This window comes from Phyllopteryx taeniolatus, chromosome 5 (genome assembly GCF_024500385.1).
Source record: "Phyllopteryx taeniolatus isolate TA_2022b chromosome 5, UOR_Ptae_1.2, whole genome shotgun sequence".
Classification (NCBI taxonomy): Eukaryota; Metazoa; Chordata; class Actinopteri; order Syngnathiformes; family Syngnathidae; genus Phyllopteryx; species Phyllopteryx taeniolatus.
The window spans coordinates 22280859-22305631 of record NC_084506.1 but is presented as its reverse complement, the minus strand read 5'-3'; the positions used below and the strand labels follow the sequence as shown (position 1 = coordinate 22305631).

At 41.0% G+C, this 24773-nt stretch overlaps 1 protein-coding gene across 23 annotated transcripts in view; it reads left to right on the top strand.

Moving 5' to 3' along the window:
* Positions 1-24773, top strand: part of LOC133478131 (neuronal cell adhesion molecule-like) — a 95993-nt gene that overhangs the window by 16693 nt on the left and 54527 nt on the right. For 17 of the 23 annotated variants that reach the window (XM_061773790.1, XM_061773806.1, XM_061773804.1 and 14 more), the window contains exon 1: positions 17462-17602. The exons of 2 other annotated variants lie outside the window; for them this stretch is intronic. In XM_061773790.1, the coding sequence (XP_061629774.1) occupies positions 17558-17602 (45 nt within the window). In that variant the 5' untranslated portion in view covers positions 17462-17557. Of the gene's footprint in view, positions 1-17460; positions 17603-24773 lie in introns of those variants that run through there. 4 more of the 23 variants (XM_061773795.1, XM_061773797.1, XM_061773791.1 and 1 more) reach the window with 2 other exon arrangements.

Below are 24773 nucleotides of genomic sequence, written 5' to 3'. Positions count from 1 at the left end.
CTGCTGTATCTAAACAACTGAGGCAAAACAGTTGTTATTATCATTAACAGGTATCTCAACTGGCCACCAGAATCGATCGTACCTTTTGCTCTACCAAGTCGGAAAGATTATTTAAAGAAAAGTTTGTCTCTTTGATTGACTTTGTATTTTTTAGTGCTCTTTCTGGTATCTCTCAACAGCATTCTTCTACCACAGACCGCACTGCATGCTGATTTGGCGTTACTTCATTTTAACAAACCATCTGGTGACAACCTGTGTTCATGAACACACTGTTTTCTCTGTTAATTGATTGAGACATAAATGATTTTCAGCCCTGACCATTTTCCAAGCAGATCAGGGAGGAAAATAATATTCTAAACACACCTCACACCACAGGATAATCGCTCAGAATAATTTTTTTAGAGACCTTCGCCAATTGGGCCTTTGCTGACTTACCGTACAGCAGGCGGACGTTAAAGGGGGAAGCGTACGCGTGAAAGAGGAGGCCCCCAGTAGGTATATAGCACCGGTATATGCATTGTGTAAAACAACATCGGTTTGGCTAAGGACCCCCGAAAATGGCACCTACAAAGAGACACTCTTACGAAGCACAGTTTAAACTGCAAGCTATCAGTTACTCGGAGGAACATGGGAATCGACCAGCCGCGAGAGAATTCAAGATCAACGAATCCATGGTTCGCAAGTGGAGGAAGCAGGAAAACGAACTTCGCCAGGTCAAGAAGGCGAAGCGGCGGGCGAGTTATGCCACCATATGTGAATGGATTTTGGATGCCTGGGCTAAGGTATCTGCTTTGACTGTTGTCCGAGCTTTTGCGAAAGCCGGCATCATTGCTGAACAGCCCCCCGGCAACGAGACTGACTCCGACAATGACGAGAGGGAACCCGGCATGTTTGATGGAGAATTTACCCAGCTGTTCATTTCGGATACAGAAGATGAGGACTTTAATGGATTAGTGGATGAGGATTGATTAAAAAAATACATTACAGAGTACATTGTTAAATACTTCAATAAAGTACAACCGAACTCAGTTTTGCTCTCGCAGCCTTTTTAAAAACATACGGTAGCATGCGTGCTAGCGTATGTTTTAGCGTGCATGCATGCTACCGTACACGTTTTACCATGCCTGCGTCCAATAATATGGTGCGCCTTATGTATGTGTTAAATACAGAAATAGACCCCGTAACTGAGACTGAGCCTTTTAATACGGTGTGTCTTATGGTCGTGAAAATACGGTAAATTAGAAGGATCTCAAAGTCGGCCAGATTGTCGGTATGTGTGCACCTTTCTTGAGTTGTGGCCTTGTGGGGTCATCATTGCATGTTTCATTTTTCCTCCTAATTAATGATGAGAGCAGAACAGACTAGTTGATGCTAAAAAACATGACATCGTAAAATGATAGCTACAATGGTAGTTGCTGCATACTTATCTTGTCTGATGTTCTTTGAGTGACGAGGACGTTTGGTGTCCTGCAGATTGCTGCACTGTACTTGATGATTTATGACTCTGTGGCCGTAACACCTACAGCATGTGGCTGGCTACTGCTTCAAACAGAGTGTCTCCTGCCTCATTCCGAGAGCTCACTGCAGCGTTCAGACCCGCTCGACTGCACAGAGATTGGATAGAAAGGCTCATTAGGGTTTGTTTGTCGTTTTGCCGTTTGAGTCTTGTTTAGCTATGTCAGCTACAGCCCAGAGTCAGTGGGTAGCTCGTGGGTTTATCAGAGCACAACTTTTCGAGCACGGTGTCACGGTCAAAGCTTTGGTTGGGTGTGAAAACTCTTGGCTGGCCTTCAATGGGCTCTTTCACTGCCACTTGGTGACAATGCATTTCTTCCATGCCATAAAGCAGATGCTGTATTATATGACCGCACAATACTGTTTCCAGCCCTAAAACTGTTTACCATGTGAAAGGCACTCCGGGATCATGATGCCTACCACTGCGTGAAGCTTTTTGACTTGCCATTCCTCAGTGAGTGTGTAGGGGAAAGGAAAAGGAGCAGGAGGCGGTGGGAGAGAGGAAATGCTCTCGAGGCCCGGGTTCTTTTAATTTATTTTATTTGTATTTATTTTTTTATTTTTTTTGCTGGGCTCTGTCGATTACTGTTGCATGAAATTAACTTGCCAGCTGCAAATACTTTCCTGTTTGAATGGAGCTTATACCCCAAATGTTTCAATGCACGCGTATCTGCAATCTCGGCCTCTAAAGTCAACAAATCAAGAGCCAAAGAAGTTACAGCGATTCCATGAAAGCCAAGTGGTTCCAAGATTATCTGCTTTTTTTTTTTTTTGTATGTAGTACCTGGCTCTTGTTTTATTGTGCTGTCATTGAGTTGAAGAGTTTCATTCCTTCTTGGCTAACAAATATGGGATGTGTCACCACCCTAGGAACGGAACACTAATTTTAAAAGCTCTTCTTTGATAGCATTTGACTGCTTATCATATCAGGACCTACATTGGATTGGGTCAAGCATGTTTAAATAAACAAAAGCATTTAAAATGTATAATAATTCAAGCTTATGAAAGTGGCCCCAGCATCCTTCAAATGGTGGTTTGGACAGCTCTACTCAACACATCTCTCCTCAGTGTTGAGATTTTGCATTGACAAAACCAGGCATGAGTAGGTCTAGTACCTGGTCTGTTGGCGTTTCAACATTCAAGAGTGTCAAGCCAATACCTTATGGTGGATGTAAACCATAGCGGGTCACTCATTGATCGAGCAGATTCTTCATTGTAACGTTTTAGGACGCACGTCTGGAAATTATATACATTTACATGCTTATATTGGCTTACCCTGATACTGTGGCTCTCGACACTGCTCTGCAGTCTCCACTTTGCTCTGTTTTGTTGCTGCCCTGAGTCTCCTCTGGAATAAAATGTCTCCTTTCCAACAGTCACATTTTGAAAGGTATACTGTATACAGGAAACCCTCATTTTCCCAGTTTCCTGCTGTACTGTTTGGAAGAACCGACAGTCCCAAACTGAGTCGAGTACAGGGTGTTTGGAAAGTTACTGTGAACTTGTATTTTTATTAACAGACATGTACAGGGTACATACGTATGTACCTCCTGTATTCTATATTGAAATATGTCTGTGAATGAAAATAAGTGCATGGTGACTTTGCCTGTAGAGCTCAGCCAAACATCAGTGGTAGTTCCCCTTCTTGGCCACTAATTGAGCACTCAAGCAGAGTAAAGCCTTGAAAGCACCTCAGCAGACAGTCTGGTGAGTTTGTCAACCTTGGCAGTCCAGTTCATTCCAATCCAAGATGTGATTTCAAGACCTGGAGACAGGGGGTATGTGGTGACTCTTGTAGAGTGGAGATCCCTTTCGGTCGCCAAACGCCACTCATAAAAGTTTTATCCTCACATCCAAGAGCCTCGTTGAGGTGTTTTGTCATCGTCAGTCATGTCAAGGATACACATCGAGTATATCAAGAGCCTGTGGAAATTATGGCAGTGCTTAGCAACTAAGAGTAAGAAGAAGCCTCCAGTCCTGGTTAGGGCCGCACAATTAATCAAATTTTAATCGTGAGCACAATTTTGGCTGCCACGATTAAATTAACCCGTCTCTGCTGTTTATCTAGCACTTTCTCAACCAGTAGTCGGCCAACCACCAGGGGGCGAACACATGGTTTAAGGCTTTATGCTGACTAAATAACAAGCAACCGCCCCCTCTGAGTCATGGTGAAAGAAGAAAGTACAGCAAAAAATTGGCGATGAGGCGCATCATGGTGAGGAGTGAGTGCCTTGAAGGGGATTCACATCCACTATCTTGACTTGTTTAAGATTCAGGGCAAGTTGCGTTAAACAAGATAATAGCATATTTATTCAGTTAGCCCTTGGTGAAGTTGTAATTCTTGGTTATTATTTTTTATTATCACTTTTTCTAAAATGACAATTCTGTCATTTTAAAGTTGCATTTTACACCTATGACTGTTTACATATTGTTTGTTAAAAGGTAGTGCAGTAAAAATACAGATGTTTTCCCTAACATGATGAATAATTGTGATTAATATTCGTGATTACAATATTGATAAAAATAATCGTGATTAATCATTTTGGCTATAATTGTTCAGTCCTAGTCCTGGTACAGAGAATATGAAAGAGGATGTTTTCAGTGGGAAGTGGTAACAGAGCTTGGAGTGTCATAGACTGTCAGGTTGCAGTGGGGAGACTGGGAGAGTCACAGAACAGCATAGAGATAGACATCCTTGGAAATGTTTTGGTCGAGTTGTGGATGAAACACTTGACATTCAGCTCCTTGTTGGAGAAGAGCAAGTTCCCTTTAATATTTCCCCTGAAAGCTGAAAAGCTCTCGTTTGTGAGTAGTGTACCTGATTAGAAACCTTTTTGTTACTTCCAATAACTACGAGTACCAAAGAACTAGTAAATCCTTCGTAGAAATGCAGCTTAAGTTGTTTTATTCTGGAGCATCTGCTCTATTTTGTGATTCCTTGAAGAATACACGGTGACTCCTTGTCACATTGACTTCAGTGATTATTGCGCTTATCACGTGTGTAGCAAAGTCTAGCACATTAAGGTTGCAGGAAATGTTTAAGGCAGATACAAAGAAGTTGTATCACAGAGGAACTGTAACTCACAAACACTGTTGTCATCTACTGCAAGACATTTATCTTCCCCGTCGATTCTTTCTGCGACATTGCTTGTCTGTCACAAAAGTATTCATTTAAGCGGCGGCAGCAGGCACGGTCAAAGACAATAGCACACCAGCTTGCAGATGAATTAACCTCAATAATTATGCAGATTTGGGAAAAGAAAAGAACAATTGTTATTCCCCCCCAACACACACACACACACACACACTCTAAGTACTTAACATATATGTGAATAAATTACTTTATAATACAATTCAGCAATTCTTACTCAGACATCCACTTCTAGAAAAAATATATACGGTAGATTGTGCCTTCCAAGGTCAAACATCCTCGCTGATGTTTAGACTATGAGTGACTGTCAAACGGCCTAATGGACGCATACAAGTGCATTATCCATTGCCGGGAGCACAGCAGATCCATTTGCAGCAAACATTTGGATGTGATTTGCTTGCAAGTGTTTCTAACAAAGTGCTAATGGCTTATTTGATCAATAACTCCTGCTTTTTCCTCTTGTAATACCAAAAGTACTTTGGCCTTAAGTCAGATAACAATGTATTCTCGACATAGGCTCCTGTTTATCATGGGCTTTGTGACGGGATGTATTCGCAAAGGTAAAGCCAATCACTACAAGTATTATGCTAAAATACGCTAAACTAAGCTATTCTATTGGCAAACCAACATAGTTGAGGTGTGACGGAAAGCTGACATATGACTCATTAAGATAAAGGAAACTAAGCTATCCTTCTACCGTGTTAGCAAGGCAATAGTTAATGGCAAACCTAGTTAATGATGATAAATTTAACCATCGGAAAAATACTAACATAAGCTAAGGTAAGCTATCCTTTTTGCCTGTTCCCAAGCTAGAGGTGAGGTGTTAACATAGTTAAGGTGCAAATGATGGCATGTTAAACTAAACTAAGCTAAGCTATTATTTCAGCCTCTTAGCAAGCCAAAAGTAAGAGACGGCCATGGTTAAGGTGGAAATATAAATTTAAACATTGGAACGAATGATATGCTGACATAAGCTGGGCTAAGCTATTTGTTTGCCCCATTTTCAAGCTAGAGGTGGAAAGTTAAGGTGTGAATGTTGTCATGCTAAGCTAAACTATCCATCCATCCATCCATCCATTTTCTGAGCCGCTTCTCCTCACTAGGGTCGCGGGCGTGCTGGAGCCTATCCCAGCTGTCATCGGGCAGGAGGCGGGGTACACCCTGAACTGGTTGCCAGCCAATCGCAGGGCACATAGAAACAAACAACCATCCGCACTCACATTCACACCTACGGGCAATTTAGAGTCTCCAATTAATGCATGTTTTTGGGATGTGGGAGGAAACCGGAGTGCCCGGAGAAAACCCACGCAGGCACGGGGAGAACATGCAAACTCCAAACAGGCAGGGCCGGGGATTGAACCCGGGTCCTCAGAACTGTAAGGCTGACGCTCTAACCAGTCGGCTGCCCAAGCTAAACTAAATTAAAGAAGAATCACCTTTAATTGTCATAAACATGCATGCATGCGCACAAATTTTTTCTCTGCATTGGCCAAGTATGTTACAAGACACACAAGAAACCTGTCTCCGGTAGCTGGAGCCACTCTAGTATGACAACAAACAGCCAATATCACAAACTATACATTTAGGACAAAAACACAATTATGAAGAGTAATTGAGCAATGAAAGTGTACCACTAGTGTGGTAATGCTGATATAATGGCAATTGTGCAAATGATGCAGAGTCCTCAAGCAATTTAGATCAATTTAAAGTGACTTATAGTGCGATGATCTGGTACAGTGACGATTGTGCAAATGGTACAGAGCGTTCTCAAACACAAGTGGCCAGTAGTAATCAACAACAGTATGCAAATAGTGGAGTGTGATAAAACAGTGAGTCTACGAATAAAGTAGAAGTGTCCCAAAAGAGATTTGGCAGCATGTTACAATGAAATTGTAAGTCAACTGTTTAAGAGGTTGATGGCAAGAGGGAAGATGCGGTTGGAATGTCTGCTGGTTTTAGTTTGCGTCTTTCGATACCTGAGGGAAGGAGCTGGATGTATGTAGTTACCAGGATGTCTTGTCTTAGTTCTGGGAGCGAGCAAGTCCTCGAGAGTGGGTAGGTGGGAACCGATATTTTTTTTCAGCAGTCTTGACTCTCCGCTACGGTCTAATTTTGTCCATCTTTGTGGCAGCATTTGTGGTTCAATCCCCGGTCCCGTGTGGAGTTTGCATGTTCTCCCCGTGCCTGCGTGGGTTTTCTCTGGGCACTCCGGTTTCCTCCCACATCCCAAAAACATGCATAAATTGGAGACTCTAAATTGCCCGTAGGTGTGACTGTGAGTGCGAATGGTTGTCTGTTTGTATGTGCCCTGCGATTGGCTGGCAACCAGTTCAGGGTTTACCCCGCCTCCTGCCCGATGACAGCTGGGATAGGCTCCAGCACGCCCGCGACCCTAGTGAGGAGAAGCGGCTCAGAAAATGGATGGATGGTTCAACATGTTGACAAAAGTGCAGTAGGTAGCGACAGCTAACGTTTGCCATAACATACAGTATCTGAAGCATAAACAGATCTTATTCAAAAAAAAGGACCCATTTCAAGCCACAATCGTTTTGTTTTATTTGTGCTGTGTGACATTTTAATGTTAATTGATTTGATTTGTCTAGCTTGGAAAACAGAAAACAGAAATAGATCCATAAAACATATCCTCATTGTTGCTATTTACCGAGCCTATAATTGGTTTAGTAACTGAGGTTATTTAAAATTATAAGGCCTTTTTTAGTGGGCCAGGGAGCGGGTGCTGCAGTGTGCTCGTGTGTAATATTCTCCCCTCCTATACTGCTATCACTTACTCAATGGCAACCTGTGCTGCGGGGATGTATGCATTTTGCAGCCTATCTAGGCAGGCGCGGCTGAATTATTGATGCAGTGTAAATCCAATCTGCCTTGTGGCAGGTGCGCCGCACGCCACTGTGTGTTTGTGTGTATTTTTGTGTGTTGGTGTGCAACACGCGTTGTCAGGGAGAGACAGTGCTGCCTTTTAATTACAGCAGCACTGTCTACAGCTCTGCCCACACATACAGGCGCAAATGACCCACCGTGTGGGTAAGAAAAAAAAAAACCTCCTCGCTTTTTCCTTCACTTGGACTTTTCTCCGCAAAGATTTTATAGTATAACACACAGCAGCTGAAGCACTCCCGTTGTGTCGCTGTGCTGTCAGGAAGTAATGGAGGAAGGTCATTAGGAGCAAAGAGGAGCATAGCTAGAGAGGTTTAAAGGACAGGAGCCTCTCCCCTTGCTGTCTTGAGGAATATATAGTTTTAATGTTTTTTTAAAAGTTACTCTACCTTTGTTAAAGGAGTCTGATTATGAATGGTTTTTTTTTTTCTTCACAATTTTAAAACAGTTTTCAGGTGTCTCAGTAAAAAGGTCTCTGACATTCTTTGGTCAAAAATACACAAATGATTAAGAATTACAGCATACGTTCTGTCTCACCCAAATGAGCTACTGCTCAACCCACCACCCTGTTCTTTGGGGCCAATGGGTTTTCGTTACCATGACGATTGAGAGCAGAGCTAGGGGGTTACAACTAGGTGAGAGGAGACTTGTTCTCAAACAGCCCAGAGTCTAAAGAGAAGCACGAGCTGGCATAAACCCAGTCATTTTAACTCGTGGAGGCAGCGCTTCATCAACAAACCACTAAATCGCACTTATACAATGAGTTTAGCAGACCTGGGCATGTGGCACATGCAGCAGACACAATCACCAAACACAAATACCCTCTGCATCCACGTCAACATTTGAGTATGTGATGGTTATTAGAAGCTACCGCTGAAAACGCTGTGAGCTAATGCTAATATACGCTAACGTTGCAACTCTACTTACCGTTCGCCGTTGACATGACAGTCATGGGTAGAGAAACTTTGTGTGGGGACAGTATTATGTGAATAAATGCAGGCAAAGTTGCAGGGGATGCAAAAGTGTTGACGCGCTAGCTTTTGGCCCATATTGAATTCTATAGAAGCCCGTTTAGGCAGCATACTAGTCGGGCCAAAGTTAATCATAGCTGACTTCTAAAAGCTAAGGCAGCAAGGTGGCGTGGCATTGGATGTATTGACACGATACTTTTAAAAAAAAAAATTAAAAAAAATTCTACTGCAGCCTATTTAGGCTGTACACTTATCAGGCCAGAGTTAATTAGAGCTAACTTCTAAAAGGCAGGGGAGCAAAATTCTGGGGACGCACAGGTGTTAACATGCTTCCGTTTGATTACTTTTTATTTCTACCGCAGGCCGTTCAGGCAGAAGACAAGTCAGACCAAAGTCAGTAAGACGTAACTTGTAAAAAGGCAAGGTAGCAAAATTTTCTGGGATGCCGAGGTGTTGACATGCTAACATTTTGTTTACTTTTGATTCCTAACGTAGCCTGTTTAGACAGCAAATTAGTCGGGCTATAGTTAGGCGTAGCTGACTTATAAAAGACAAAGGAGCAAAGTTGGGGGGATGCGGAGACGATGCACTTGCTTATGTGTACTTTTGATTTCTACAGCAGCCCGTTTCGGCAGGAAATTAGTTAACTGCTGCTGGTAGGTGAAATCTGTTTATTTGATGACATGGATACTCTCTGCAGTTAGAATGTATATTTTCAAAAGAACAGCTATGGCGTGAATGTGAGTTTCACCATCCCTTGATTGAATGTCTTTTCTCGTCAGCAGCCTGCTTTGTTGGCAGCTCATTCTAATTGGATTACAGTATACAGTACACTGCAGACACTGGCGATTCCTATATGCTGGACACACGCACACACACATGCACGCACGCACACACACACAGACACACACTTCACACGTAGATGGACATTAATACACACACAAACAACCTGCCAGTCGCTTCGGTGGCCTTTTCACTTTGGCCCCCCTCGTTTGCACCTGGCCTCAGGCCTTGCTCCTCTCTTTTAAGTGGCTGTTTCTCTCTCCCGCCCTCTGCATGTTTATCTGCACCAACATGAAGGGCTGCAGGCTGCTTCAATCGCCTCACTTGCACACCACTACAGCAGCTACACTATCTAGCTCTACTTTTTTTTTTTTTTTTGCATGGAACTGCAAATGCAGAGGGAAGAGTGGGTGATCGTCTGGCAATTGTATTTAATTAAAAACAATAGTTTAGTTTTTGCACCAGGAAGTAAAATGATCTTTTCACCGCCATTACTGTGTTGTATGTTTTAATATTTAACTGTACATTTTTTTTTATTTTAAGCGTACGGTCCCTGTGAGGAAAAAAAACAAAACGTGTGAATGTGATATCCTGGACAGTAGTCCCACGTTTATCACGGAGGTTAGGTTCCTGATCACCCTCGCAATAGGTGAAGTCCGTGAAGTAGCAACCACATATTTCTGAGATTTATACATATTTAAAGCTGTGTGAACCTCCCAAGACTGTTATTAACATTCCCCACACTCCTTTCAACCTCTACCATACTGTTATACAATCTTTCTTCACTCTTAAACAGCTTTTAAACTCTTAAACATACAGTAATGCACAGTAGTACTGTACACTATGTACATTTTATTCCCTGTCGTTTTTTTTTTCTTTTTTCATTTTTCACAGTTTTGTTTTAAGCTTGTGTTTATTTTACCACAGATAACAATAACAGCATAAACTGTGGATTTACAATGTAAAGTTGCCGCTCACGCCGTTTTTAGGTGGGTTTTAATTTATTTATAATTTTTTTTCATTATTTCAACAAATGAATTTCAACAAAATCTATTTTTCAATCAACTTACTCCATCTCTCTTGGAAGCAATTTAGCTCACGTAACATCTTTTCAACTGACACAGGTGGCGGTAGCGAGTGAGGATGAAGGCGCCATCCCGCTCCTGCTGCTACCTACATACGCCTCAAACATGGCTTCTAGATGCATGGGGAAAATGAAAGCAATTAGTTGAAAGCCACGCTCTTGATGCTTGTAGGCTTCGGTGCAATAATGATTAAGGATCCCGTGCAAACATCCATCGCACTTTCACTCAGCTGGCGAAAAGATTGAAATGAGCACTTGCGGGGAAGCCTGGCTAGTGTGCTCGCCCGCCTCCACCTTCTGGGGGAGGCATATGGTCGCTCGGATCAGCGCACCAGCGTACCGACTTGAGGGAGGATGATCTCCTCGCAGGGGACAGTATGCAGAGGAGGAGATCTGCTTGCTGGGTCTTTTTCACCCTTTGATGCACCGCAAAATCTCTTGGATCTGTTCCATGTCCTCCTTTCTTCACATGGAGTTCCTCATATTTGCAGTAGAAGAGCAGTTCGTGTATTGTTATGATTATTATATTAATTCCACAAGGATGATATGTTGGCTTCATGGTTGTCTGCATATTTTCTGGAATGCATAGATGTTGACCTACCTTTTTGTTTCCTTATGAGTTCTACTGCAGCCCATCTAGGCAGCAAACTAGCCTGGCTGAAGTTAATTGTAGCTGACTTCCTAAAACGGCAAGGTAGTAAAGTAGTGGCAATACAATAGGTTGTGACGTGCTACCTTTTAGTTACTTGTGATTTCTACCACATACCGGGCAACAAACTAGTCAGGCCAAGGTTAATCATAGCTGACTTCTAACAGGAATGGAAGCAATGCATAGGTATTGACATGCTACCTTTTGTTTACTATGGATTTCTAATTCAGTCCGTTGCGGTAGTAAACTAGTCATGCTAATCATAGCTGACTTCTAAAAGACAAGGTAGCAGTGTTGCGGGGGATGCAGAGGTGTTGACACGCTCCCCTTTGTTCAAGTCCAATTTCAACGGCGGGCCGAGTTTAATCATCACTATCTTGTAAAAGGCAAGGGAGCAAAGTTGAAGGGGGTGCCGAGATGTTGACGTGCTACTTCTTGTTTACTTTGGATTTCTACCACAAAAACGGATTTTAAGGCAGCAAACTAATCAGGCCAAAGTTAATCATAGCTGACTTGAAAAAAGGAATGTAAGCCAAGTTTACGGGGATGCAAAGGTGTTGAAGCGCTACCTTTTTGTTGACCTTTGACTTCTAGCACAGACCGTTTAGACAGCAAACTAGCCAACCGAAATTAATGGTATGTGACTTCTAAAAAGAAAGGTAGTGCGATTTCTTCCGTAGCCTGTTTAGGCACCAAATTAGTCTGGCCCAAGTTAACTGTAGCTGACTTCCAGAAGGGAAATGTTGTAAAATGAGTTTACCATATTAAAGTGTTTTGGATTCATAGCTTGTCGTATATTTATGGTTTAAACGATGGCCCTGCATCATACTCATCATGCCGTTTCTAATATTTAGGCTATTTAGATACATGGTACTAATGTTGTGGCCTGTGAGCGAAGCAGAATTGGCTGCTGTAAGCTAAGAAGAGAGTGCTGATACTCGGACCATTGTGCGTGAGTGAGGGTCTCGCCGTGATAAAGAAATACGATACAGGCGACACCAGAGGTCCTCAATTTAAGGGATGGTCTGCTGCCTGTGTGTGGTAAATCTTGCCCCCTTTTGTTTTGTTTTTTTAAATGCCTTCCTCTCTCACGCTCTCTCTTCCTCCATCCTTCTCGTCTTCCCTCCATCATCCTGCCTGTTGTCTGCTAGCGTGTTAACACTCCAGCCCTGTCAGTGAGCCTCACAGGCACCATGGAAACCACCCTTGCCGCCATTGTTTACCACTGCGTCTTTTGTACATTAGTGTGTGTGTGTGTGTGTCTCTGTGTGTGTGTGTGTGTGCGTGTATGTGTTGGGTGGGTGGGTGTGTGCACGTGTGCCTGCATGTAGCTGGGCGGGCTTGAGGGCCATGTTTGGTTTACAAAAAAAAAAAAAAAAAGAGAGGTGAGGTCGGCCGGTCCCAATGGGCCCCTTGCTTGTAATTCCCTCAAGATCCCGACCGCTTTGTTTTCCTCATTGTCTCCGAGCCCAATCCGAGTTCTTCTGTGTGGATCTTTCCGCACTTGAAATTCCTTCGACCATCCCTTTATGCCGGGCTCAATATATCAGCAAACTACTCCTCGTTGTTGTCCTTTAATGAGTTTTATTGGAAGAGTAAACAGGCTAAAATTGACAGGAGGGCAATTACTGCTGGAGGCATCTTGAATGCTCCGCAAGTGCAAAACATTACATTTGCTAAAACAGGCAAAATACAGCCCTTGTGTTTTTTACGTGCTGCCAGTCTTGGACCTGCAAACTCATCAAGACCAGCCTCCAGTTTTTGTTCCGTTCTTCCCAAGTAGCAGCAAGCAACATATCATGCACTTGCATGTCTTTAATGCACTGACTTATCAACTCTACATTGTTCGAAAGCATGACTGAAGCATTGGACTCCTATTCCTTTCATTCCTTAGCTCAGTGTGGCATAGCAGCAAGCGGCATATTATGCACTATCTGGTCATATTTTTCTAGATTTGGAGTTTTGAAGTTTCTTCTTCTTTTTCGTTCTTAGTTAGGTGAGGCTAGCAGTAAGTAGCATATGAAGCGCTGTCACTGTTTATGCATTGTCTCATAAAAGTATGACTATAATGTAAAACTAGATTATGACTTTTGTGTCCACAGTGGTACTATTTACTTGTTTCTGTTAATCCACAGATGCTTTAAAACTGGAGTAGCAAGCAGCATATGCACTATTATGAATTACATCACATGATACCAGCATTGGCCCTCCATTTTTCCATGGATTTGTGTAAATGTCAGGTTCGTAGTCATATTTATTTTTCTTCTTTCTAATTTCATTAAGGCATAACAGGAAGCAGCATATCATGCACTATCATTGTCCTTTTCAATAACAGACATAAAAGTGTGACTATCCAGACTTTGGGCTGCTGTGTGTCTGAAAACTAGACCATATGATTTTCATCCCCTATTTTGATGATGTGACGCCAGTAGAGCGCACCTGTGCAAATTATAGCAGCAAGCAGCATATCATGCCCTATCTGACAGTGAAATACATGTATGACTAAGTACTTAGCTTATCTACTGGACATTGCACGACGCAAGCATAGCAAACCATTTCTTCCTTTCCTTAGTTGAGTTAGGCTGAGTAACAATCAGCATATCATGCACTGTCACTTTCTATTTCCCTCACACTGACAAAGAAGTGCGACTATCCAGACTTTGAGCTGTGATGTGACCTAAAACTAGACCACAACACTTTAATTTCCAATGGTTGGCCATGTGACACCTGTATCACACATCTGTTTATCCACCTAAGTGCAAATTGTAGCAGTAAGCAGCATGCCATGCACTATCAGGTCTTATTTTACATGATGCTAGCATAGCACCAACATTTGTCCACAGATTTCTGAAAATATTTGGTTCATTATCTTTGTTTCTATTCTTCCTGAGTAGCAGCACACAGCATATCATGCACTGTCTTGATGAGAGTCCTATTTCCTTGACAGTGACATAAAACTTTGACTAGCCGAGTAACCTAGCATGACTTTTATATACAGTATTCTACATTGATTGTGATTATCACTCTTTTTTTGTCCACAGACATGTGTAAATATTGATTGTCTTCTTTCATAATTCAGTGAGGCGTAGCATTGTCATTGCCTATTTTTGGGACTGTGACATAAAAGAAAGACTGTCTATCGTGTAGCGCCATCATAGCACCATCTGTTTACCCAAAGATGTACGCAAATTGTAGCCTCTTACCATGGAGCAGCAAGCGAGGTATACTTATTCTTAAGTGTCGTTGTGAACTTTTGATTCTTACCCACGTACAGATTTTAGTAAAAACGTGCAGTAAACACATCTCAATGCAGCCGGTATATGCTGGTGTGAGTCGGAATGCTCAGCCAAGGCCTTGGCGTGAACTTTCCCTTGTTGGAAAACGGCTATTGAAATATTGTCCTTTTATTGAGGTCCGAACAAAGAGCAGGGAGGGCGCCTGTCCCCGTCTCAGTGTGAGTTTGACGTAGCAATGGGCTGGCGGTGATCGCCCAGTGTCGTGCGGTCAACAGAATCAACGTGCAGAAATAATGCCCATTAGACGTGCTCGTCCACGCCGCTGCCGCTGTGAAATATCGCCCTTTGACTCATTTCGCACAATAATCCATACAGCTCGCCGCTATCCATCATCTCATGGGTTATGAGCGCCTTTATTTACGATACATTTCTCTAATCGATGGCCCGACGTTTTTGCTGAGTCCGAAAACTGCTGATGCTTTTCATTTGGGCCAGCTTGCAGAAATGCTGCTTTTTGTGACCTCTCACAATGAGGTGGCACGCTTCTCAAACTATTTTTTAAGAACCCCCTCATAATCCTAACACGAGTTCAACATAACCACCATGTCCACCCCAAAATGCCGTGGGAATAATTAATTTTTTCAACATGTCAACCTAAATATTCATGACCTGTTTAATCGAAAGGAACTTAACCAAATTAAATTCCATTCAATTCAATATTTATCCATCGTCGTTCGCTGACGTGCACTGCTTCCACTAACAACATGGCTACAAACAGAGGATCTAGTTTACAACAGCGCAGTCAGTGTTGCTAACTTAGCGATTTTTAGCGACTATTTAAAAAAAGCGACTAGCGACTTTAATTCTTACTAAGAACCAGAACAACATGAGCAGAATCATTTTCACACATTTCCTTATGACAACAAAGGTGCCTGGTGGAAGGTAATCACACAGACATTCATGCTGAACATTTCCGAAGACACTGTGACCTTTTAGTACATTACAGTAGTACTAATTTTACCACGTCGGAAACTTTTGACTGGGTTGTCTTGCCTCAACTCTTCATCATATCAGAGAATACGAAGTTTAAGAGTTCGTTTAATATGTTTGTTTTATTAATGTGCTGGTCCTCATATGTAGGTATTCACTTGTTCCAAAGTGATATGATCTATTGCAATCGCGACCAAGTCCCCCGAGTCCCCAGTTTGAGAACCACTGGCCTACAGATCACATTATGGTAAGTGGGAAGAAATTGTGACGCTATAATAGAACACAAACAATGAGCATATTGCAAACCTGTTGGAGGAATATGAAGTGCTTATTGCAGAAGCTGTGTGTTGTCCATAACGAGTGGGAGGGAGTGAGGAGAAAAACACATCTTTTCCTCTTCCTTTCTTTTCACAAATTCATCTCGTTGAGTTTTATCCTTTATAACCTATCCTCAGCTATCCATACAGTCGCATCTTTTGTGCTCTTTCTTCTTTCTCACCCAAAGATGCCACAGGATGTCAGCAAAGCCCAGACTGATAGGGAGGTTGTAATTGGCGTCAAGGAAGTATTGTTGAGGTAATGCATCCCGACTGAGGGGGTAAAATATTTGTATGTTGGGGAAAAACAAAGTTTATCCTGGGTCGTTAGCGGAAGTTACGGAGAGTTTTTGCCGAATGTCTGTTTTTTTCTCTGCTGATTGGCAATTAAATAGCTCCAGCTAACAAATACCAACATCCTCACTTTTTTTTTTTTTTACATCAAATAATCTGTAATTTATTTTTTTAAAGTAATGTAAAATGAGTTTGAAATATATTAGTGTTTTGGTATTATACTTTATGGTGTATTCATGGTAATATAGGCAAGTATAAACATTTGGCTAATCTGCGGGGGCTCGGTCCCTGTAATAGAGTTTAAATTGTTGTTCCATATGAAGGGAGATTAATTTATGTTTTCTGCGCTTTTGTAGTGAGCGGAGCATTATTTAGGGTTGGGCCCTCGGTATAGTGACTCTTTCAAAGGGATGGCCTCCACCATTGTTTACCCTCTGCAACCATAACTAACGCACCTCAAAAGGCCTTTTTTAGTACGTCTATTCTTTTGAAGTGGGTAGCAGAGAAGAATGGACAATAAATGAGTCCACCCTTTTCTTTTGTTTGAGATTAGATTGCAAGCGGACATCTGCTAGGTGGAGGTGAGTGCTTTCTCCCTCACCCACATTGTTTCACTGTATGGGAAGGGAAGTCGTCAGGCTGTGGCTGGAGGCCTTTTTATTCATTTAAAACCCTCTTTTTGAGCATCTCTCACATTTACATTGACTGTCATGATCTGCCCGTTGTCCAGTTTGATGTTCTTCAGTGTAACTTTTCAGAATATTTATCCATCTGTCCATTTTGCATAGCGATTGTCCTCATTAGGTTGGCAAGTGGAGTCTTCGCCGCATATGTTTTTTTTTTTTTTTTTTTTTGGGGGGGGGGGGGTTTGAGATCAACACAGTTTTTGAGTAGATGATTAGGCGGTTAATCTCAGTTTGTCGTGTCAATTATGAGGGCGAGAAATGCCAACACGTTGCAAGTCAGACAAGTTCAGGCACCTGACACTCGAACAGAGTATGGTACAACTCTATAAACAGAGTATGTGTTACGGTAGGTAATAGAAAATGTGTGTCACGGTCGTGAGTAAACATAATGCATTTCATGGAGTGAACGATAAACGCAATGTAAAAAAAGCCACTGACGTTCAACTCGAGGCAGTCAGTGAGTATTTTCGTAGTTGTACTCTAAATCTGTAATTTTTTTTGGGCCTTTGGTGCAAGAAGTGAGTCTACTCTTTCTTTTGGTAGGTTCAGTGCTTTTTTTGTCACAGAGCACTATATTCAAGCTCAGAGAGAACACGCTAACTCCATACAGAAAGGCCGGAGCCGGCATTAAAACCCTAAACTTCAGAATGCTGAGTCAGCTGTGCTAACCACTCATCCATCGTGCTCCCTTTGGAATATTCAGTGTAGCAAGAAAAAAACAAATCCCACCCAGTAACTTCATGTGATACCAGGAAATGTTTAACCCCCCATTGTAGAGAGACAAAAGGTTGGTTTTAATCCCACTGTGACAGGGGAGGCAGGCTCAGGGGAGGGACCAGCGAGGGATGGGTGGGGGGCCGCTGGGAGGGTTATCTGGGGAGGGCGATGTTTGAGAGGGAATCCGCTCTCCTCCCTCTCCTGTCACTCAGTCGCCGCCGACGCTCAGAGGACTACACGAGCCGCCGGATTATGTCGGTTGACCTCTGATGCGCCTGCCGCTCTGGGGATTTATGATATTGACTGGGATAAAGGTGATGTATTTATTTTTGTATTAATCTCAGGGTAAAGTCACCTGCTGTGGAATTGATGATCAGAAACCTGTGGTCACTGAGCCAGTCACTGAATTGGCTACAGTGCTCTGGAAGAGTCTGCGGTACATTTATGGCCTCTTTCAAAGTGAGGAATTTGGAAAACTTGCAGTGTGATTTGGATTTTTTTTGGACTGGGGTGAGCTTGATTGTTGTTCTGCTTCTACTGTCGACATCTTTTGTGCACGGAATGAACCGTCTGTCACGATTGTATTGGGAATGTGGTTATGTGTATATAGCAGTATTTTAGAAATACCAAATGGGCAAATAATGATATAGTAGTCTCTGAGGTTTAATGGAGCCTCTGATTTGTTTGTTAGTTTCCCAATTGGAAGTAATGGAAATTGAAGTCATCTGATCAAGAGACAACCTGTTGCCATTTTACAAGGCTAAAAATAAGTTAATGGTTTTGTAATGACAGTGAAATAAGGCGGGATTTACACTGCAGGTCCAAAATATAACTGCAGGTGTAGTAAAAGAGATTCCTAAATATTATTTAAACCACCGAACAGCTCTTGAGCACCCCCTAAGTTGGCTTTTTTTTGGCTTTTTGGCTTTTTTTTCCCCACTTGATGACCAACTTGCATATCAAATATAACAGAAAAAATAAATAAGCTTTTTGGTATGATACTGTGGATGACGTCCTTAGAATTGTTGAACCATATAGTTTGATCACGGCCATATTTTAAATAATAGTAATTATGCTCCGAAACTGTCTCTAAACACACACGCAAGCAGCCCTGTTACTAAAACCTTTTTGCCATCTAGAGGTAGACAAAAAAAAAAGTGAGCTACATGACTCAGCAGACATGACATCCTCAAACGAATTGCTCTGAAGTGACTTCCTTCTTCTATTCTTTCAATGTTTTCAGCAGTAAGGGAGTGTGTCACTCAAACCAATGCAACCCTGTTACTCATATTTTTAGAAAAACACATCTTAATATCAATTATTTTCATTTTTTATTGTATAGCTAACTTTGTTTTTGGCCAGTTAGGATAGCAGCTAACACCGCTAGCATATACTCTTGAACCAAATCGCTAACGTTAGCGTTGATTTGCAACCCAGTTACTTGAAACCCTGTAACTGGAATTAGAGCAGTACTAAAAGAAATACAAATTCAAATACCAGCAACATCTTTCTTTATTTAAATGTAAAGGATTCATTAAGCAATATTTTTTTAAATGTGTTTTTCAGGTACCTGAGTATCTGTAACAGGGTTGTGCCAAACACAGCAAAATACATCCATCCATCCATCCATTTTCTGAGCCGCTTCTCCTCACGAGGGTCGCGGGCGTGCTGGAGCCTATCCCAGCTATCATCGGGCAGGAGGCGGGGTACACCCTGAACTGGTTGCCAGCCAATCGCAGGGCACATACAAACAAACAACCATTCGCACTCACAGTCATGCCGACGGGCAATTTAGAGTCTCCAATTAATGCAGCAAAATACATATTAAGAGAAATAAAATATCTCATAAAAAGTGTACCATTGATGTTTTGAGAGCAAGATCTGTAGTTTATTGCCTGATTCTCTTGAAAACATAAAATATATATATATATATATATATATATATATATATATATATATATATATATATATAATAAATGGCCTATTTTTCAAGAATGTTGGTGCCTAAATTGTTCTCCAATTCTGGAATGACCCACATAGCGTATAGTTGGCCTGGGCTGACTCTTTCCCCTTATTGATTTAAATGAGGGTAAACTCTGCATTATTCCACTAGCTGCCGTTGCAAATTATTTTGTTTAGTTCATGAAGGACACACCTCTAATTGAGCATATGAAGGCCATATATAATTGCCTATATTTTTGCTGTAGTACATTCCCAGTGGATGTTTTAAATGTTTATTTGTGTAAGTGTAATAAGAAGTTAACTGCTGTATATTAAAATGTGGCTCCCTTGTGACCTCATGTATTCCGAATTCTATTAGAATTTTCTTCTTCAATTTTGACAAATGACAAATGGAACTTCTCCAAAGTTTTTATGAAACAACTTTTACAACTACCATACTAACTAGAAAAGCTACTTTATGTGTTTTTACCCATTTAAATGTGTTAGAAAATGTTTAAGTTGGTTGGATATGTTGTTGCTTACATTTGTATAGTATGTTTTCATTTACGCCCGCGACCCTAGTGAGGAGAAGCGGTTCAGAAAATGGATGGATAGATGGATGTTTTCATTTACGTTGTGACTTTTGTTTGTTGTTGTGCTTTTGATAGCAAAAGTACCTCACTAGCTAAAAGCAACTAATAGACTCTTAATTGAGTTTTCACCTTCTTGTTTATTACAATCGTCCGCCTCACAGTTGAGAGCTTCTGGATTCGAATCTCGGCACCACCCTTCTTGTGTGGAGTTTGGTCGCATAGGTTTTCTCCAGGTATTTTAGCTTCCTCCCACATTCCAAAAACATGCATGTTAGGTTCATCGAAGACTATAAATTGTCCATAGGTGTGAATGTGAGTTCCGCTCATGCGAATACTTTTGAAATAATCGCAGCATATCGTCGACTGAGCAATGAAATTTTGGAACTACTGAATGATCTAAGGGCTGTCAGTCACAAGAAGGAGTCATGCTAGATCACCTATGACAAAACTGCTTGGGTGCTGGCCTACCTCAGAGCAGGTTTTTCGAGGATGCTGTCCCAGGTTTTAAACGCAATAGTCCCCATGATGGGCCGATACATCCAAATCCCACTCACTTGGGACGAGTTAAATCAAATAAAACATGGCTATGTTATGTACTTACATGGCTTTTATGTACTTGTACACAAAATTATCACTGTGATAAATTCCTATTCTACAACTCACTAATGATTGTTTGCCTTTTCCATTAACACTTCCAGTTTCATCACTTCAAACTTCATTTTTGGCATGCTGTGCTCTCCCAAATTTTCAATGGTGAAAACCATCAGACCAGCCTAAAGCACAAAACCGTCTTTTAGATATGGCGGTCTCCACCACTCACACATGTTGCCAACAGTGTGCGCAATGTGCTCGAGTGAACATGTAATTTCGCAGCCGCTATTTTGGAAATTAGTAAATGAGGCCCTTTCCTATTTCGTCAGCATGTCTTGCAAGTAACAGCATCAGGGCACATCTCAATCCCTTGTTATGAAGTCACGGCAGGAGACAATTGTTTTCCGGCCGCAACGCTTGTCTCCCACTCTGCTGCTAATTAGGCTTCGTCAGGAGAGAGCCGTAACGTCCGTAAGCCGCATTCTGCCTCTCATTAGGTGCCAGTCTAAAATTAAACCCTCAGGTCAACTGAAGCGCCCCCCCCCCCCCCCCCCCCTCCCCATCCCCTCACACTGATGCACATAAAACAAAATAACACAGCCCAGAGAAGAAACCCCACAGACGCTCATTAGAGGAAGTCTGCGGCGAGCTTGTTCAACCTGCGGGGATTTCTTAATTTCACCTTTATTTTGGCCCTAAACATTTGCATGTTCAATGATGCATAAATCTAGCTTGAATTTGGTGCAAGTTCGTTCGTGAGAGAAAGTTCCGATGCACGAAGTAGTATCAGGACCATCCAGAGAAGAAAAATAAGAAGTACTCGACAAGGTTCAAGACGTAATCTTACTGTAAAAGAATTAAGTTGTATATATTTTGAGAAATACTATACGTAGATTGAAGTTGTAGTTTTACCAGAATAAAGTTGTTGACTTTATTGTCTTTATATGGCAAATTAATCTTTAAATTGCACACATTTTTTTCTTGAAATGATAACACTTTTGTCTAGAAAATATACGACTTTGTTCTAGTAATATTATGACTGTTACTACTTTTTATTGAGAAAGAATTGGATTTTTTTCTAAAGTATACTGCGTTTTTCTTTAAAATTTACAACTTTATTGTTGTAATATTATGACTTGAATCATAAAATATCCAACTTCTTACCTAGAAAACATTTGACTATCTTTTCCAAAAATAGTTTACTTTTTTAGCTTAGTTTTTTTTGTACTTTTACCAGAATAAAGTTGTATATTTACAGGTTAGTCTTTTTCCTTGAAAATGTCTGACGTTATTCTCTTTATATTGCAAATCTAATTTTGAAATTGCACATGTTTTATTCTTGAAATTATATAAAAACATTTCTGGAAAATCTACGACTTTATTCTTGTAATATAAAATTTTTTGAAATTTTGAGTTATCTAACAAATGTACTACTTTCTCTCTCAAAGCCGCAGTTTCTTGAAAATATACAATTTAATTTTCTCATAATATTACGACTTTAATCTAGAGAAAATAAGATAGAAAAAACTTTTTATCTCAAATGTCCAACTTATTCCCAAAAATATACTCTTGTAATATTACAACTTTAAATGTAGATATTTTACAAAAAATCTAAAAAAAAAACCCCTCTTTTTTTCAAAAATATCCAGTCTCGTAATATTACCACATCTGCAAAATATCAGACTTTTTATCTCGAGAATGTACAACTTTTTTTCTCAAAACTGTATTTGACTTTCTCGAAAATTTATGACTTTATTCCCACAACTTCAGTCTTGAAAATATATATATTTTTTTATCTTGAAAAGAATGAACTTTTTATCTTTCCTTTTTTCTCTGGAAAATATACGACTGCATTCGTGGAGCAGTGATGACCACTTTCCCAGTTGTTGGCCGGAAGATTCCAAATTCTACTTAGGATGTGCATGGTTTCCTGATTTATTTATTTTTTACACATTTAACTTGTTTCTAGGTTCATTGTCTCCACCACGGAGGCAATGTGTGCTAATGTGTTGGTTTGCAACTTCCTGATTAGGTTTCTTTTTAATTGTTTTTACTGTTACTATGTATGTAGAGTATGATTTTTATTATTATTAAAAAACATTTCAAAGTACAAATGAAATTTTTGAAAACATGAAAGTAAACGAATGTATATCATTTGTAACAGTTATAGTGAGCGAAATAATATTTTGCTTAATTCTTATGGGATTTTGTGAATATTTTCTACGGCGTTTTGTGGTGGGTTTCATGTCGTTTGCATTTAAATAAATCCTCTTTAGACACTTTTATCAGGTTGTGATTTATATGTGTTTATGAATGCTTTTATTCGGCTTTGGTCCCTTGCATCTGGATGAAATTGCTGACTTTTAGCTATTAGGATCCTGTGGGTGACAAATGTTTCGGCCTTGGCAAAGATCTGAGCTTTCTGAATGCTCTTGTTAGGGATGCAAAATTACCCATAATTTGTCTCTCTTTATGTCAGGCTGGAGCAGACTGTCCATTAATCCAGTGTTTAGCCAAGTGTCAACCGGCATTGGCTTTCTTACGACGCTTTACATTGTTTTAAGTGGCAATTTTCTTCTTGTTTTGTTGCTTCTCTGGCTGTATATAATGAACCTTTACTCAGTGTGGAAAGTGATATACTGCAGAACATTTTCCTTCACAAAAAGTTGTAAACAGATGAACTACAGTTGGTTTGTTTGCTCAATTCCCTGAAAGACATTAAAACACTTTATAATATATCCAAGGGGAGTCACAATGTCATTTTTAATTAGCTTCAGCCTCTTCTCGTCATAAACATATTATTATTGTGAGAATTATTTATGGTTGTCTTGACACTGGAGGTCTTTGCTTGGCACATTTAGTAGGTTCCCTCTTGTCACATCCTCCGTAAAGACTCTCCTATCTGCAGGTGGTTTTCGGAGCTCCTATCACGAGAGCGCCCCCATCGGGTGGCGAGTGTTCACCGTCGGGTGGTGACCCATCGGAAAAGGTTATTTTCAGTCCTTCTCTAGATCTCCATGGCAACCGAGCCAAAGTGTCAGGTCACTGGTATCAGAGTTCAGCACTCGCTTTTTTTGATAGCATCAGGTCAGTAACAGGATGTTGTGAGGCCATTTAGCTGTAGTGTCTCATAGAGTAGTGGCAAAAGGCAGCATCTAATATTGGTTCACCCTCAGCCTGAAGTCGATAATCATCTGCTGCACATAAATTACACTGACGTCAATCATTTTATGTATCGATTCCAATAAGTTTGGAGTGAGGAGAAGGCTGGGTAGGAAAGAAACTGTAGAAGGCAATACTAAAACACACTCTTTCTTCTTACGCGGGGTACGCACTTACCGACAATCTTCAAGCATTTTTCCTTCTTCCAAACAAATTCAGCAAGGGCCCATTTCTCCAAATTCACTAAAAGATTATCTTGAGCGATTATCCTGCAGTGTAGTTTTTTTAAGAGTGATTTTTCCTGCTCGCTTTGATTTGCTCGGAAAACAATTGTGGCCGACACTTAATGTGAAACCTGTTCGATATTTCCAACGGCAAAATCTTACGTGTGTGGTCAACGGCGAGTTGGGCCGAGCCACGGAGTCCGTGATTTTGATGCGAAACAGAACGATAGTCAGTGAGGAAGCGACTTGAAGCTCTTGCTGTTGCCGCACACAAATAGCGGAGCTGATTGTGTTGAGTGGTGTATTACATGTCACGTGCATCTAGTATTTCCTATAACGTAAGGGACGCGGGTGAGAAAAAGACTAAAGCATAAAAAAAAAACAGAGTGAGAAGTCCAAAAGCGTAAAACGTTAAGTGTGAAAATGAATAGACTGTCTTAAACATAAAAAGACTAAAATGCAAAAAAAGCAGCACAAAAAGTCCAAAACAGCAAAAAGTCTGAAGTGTAAAAGATTTCTCATAGCATAAAACAATGAACGAGTCAAAAGTCTTCTTCGACTACTTTTTATGTTGGCACCGTGGCACCCAGCTGCCCCATGGAGGTCAGTCTTGGTACTACAACAGTCATCAAGAGGAGACTCGCGATTGTCTGTGGAGATATAGCATGTGTGCAGTTTGCTTTGTTGATCGACTCGCGTACACCACACGTAAGACAAGCAAGAACACGTGCCAGTTTTTTTCTCGTCGTGTCTGGGGTCTCTCACTTTTTAGAAATCGGGATGTGTGTACCCATCTTTTATTTTCAGTGACATGCAACATGACGCGTGTCTCCTTGAAGGTTGAAATCTAAACAGGGAGATGGACAAGGAATGCGATTAAAAAAATAGTAGGGGGTAGAAAAGGAAGGGTGGAAACAAGAAGAGATGAGACGATCTAGAGAGTGAAGATGACAGGAGGTGTTGATGGGGGATGA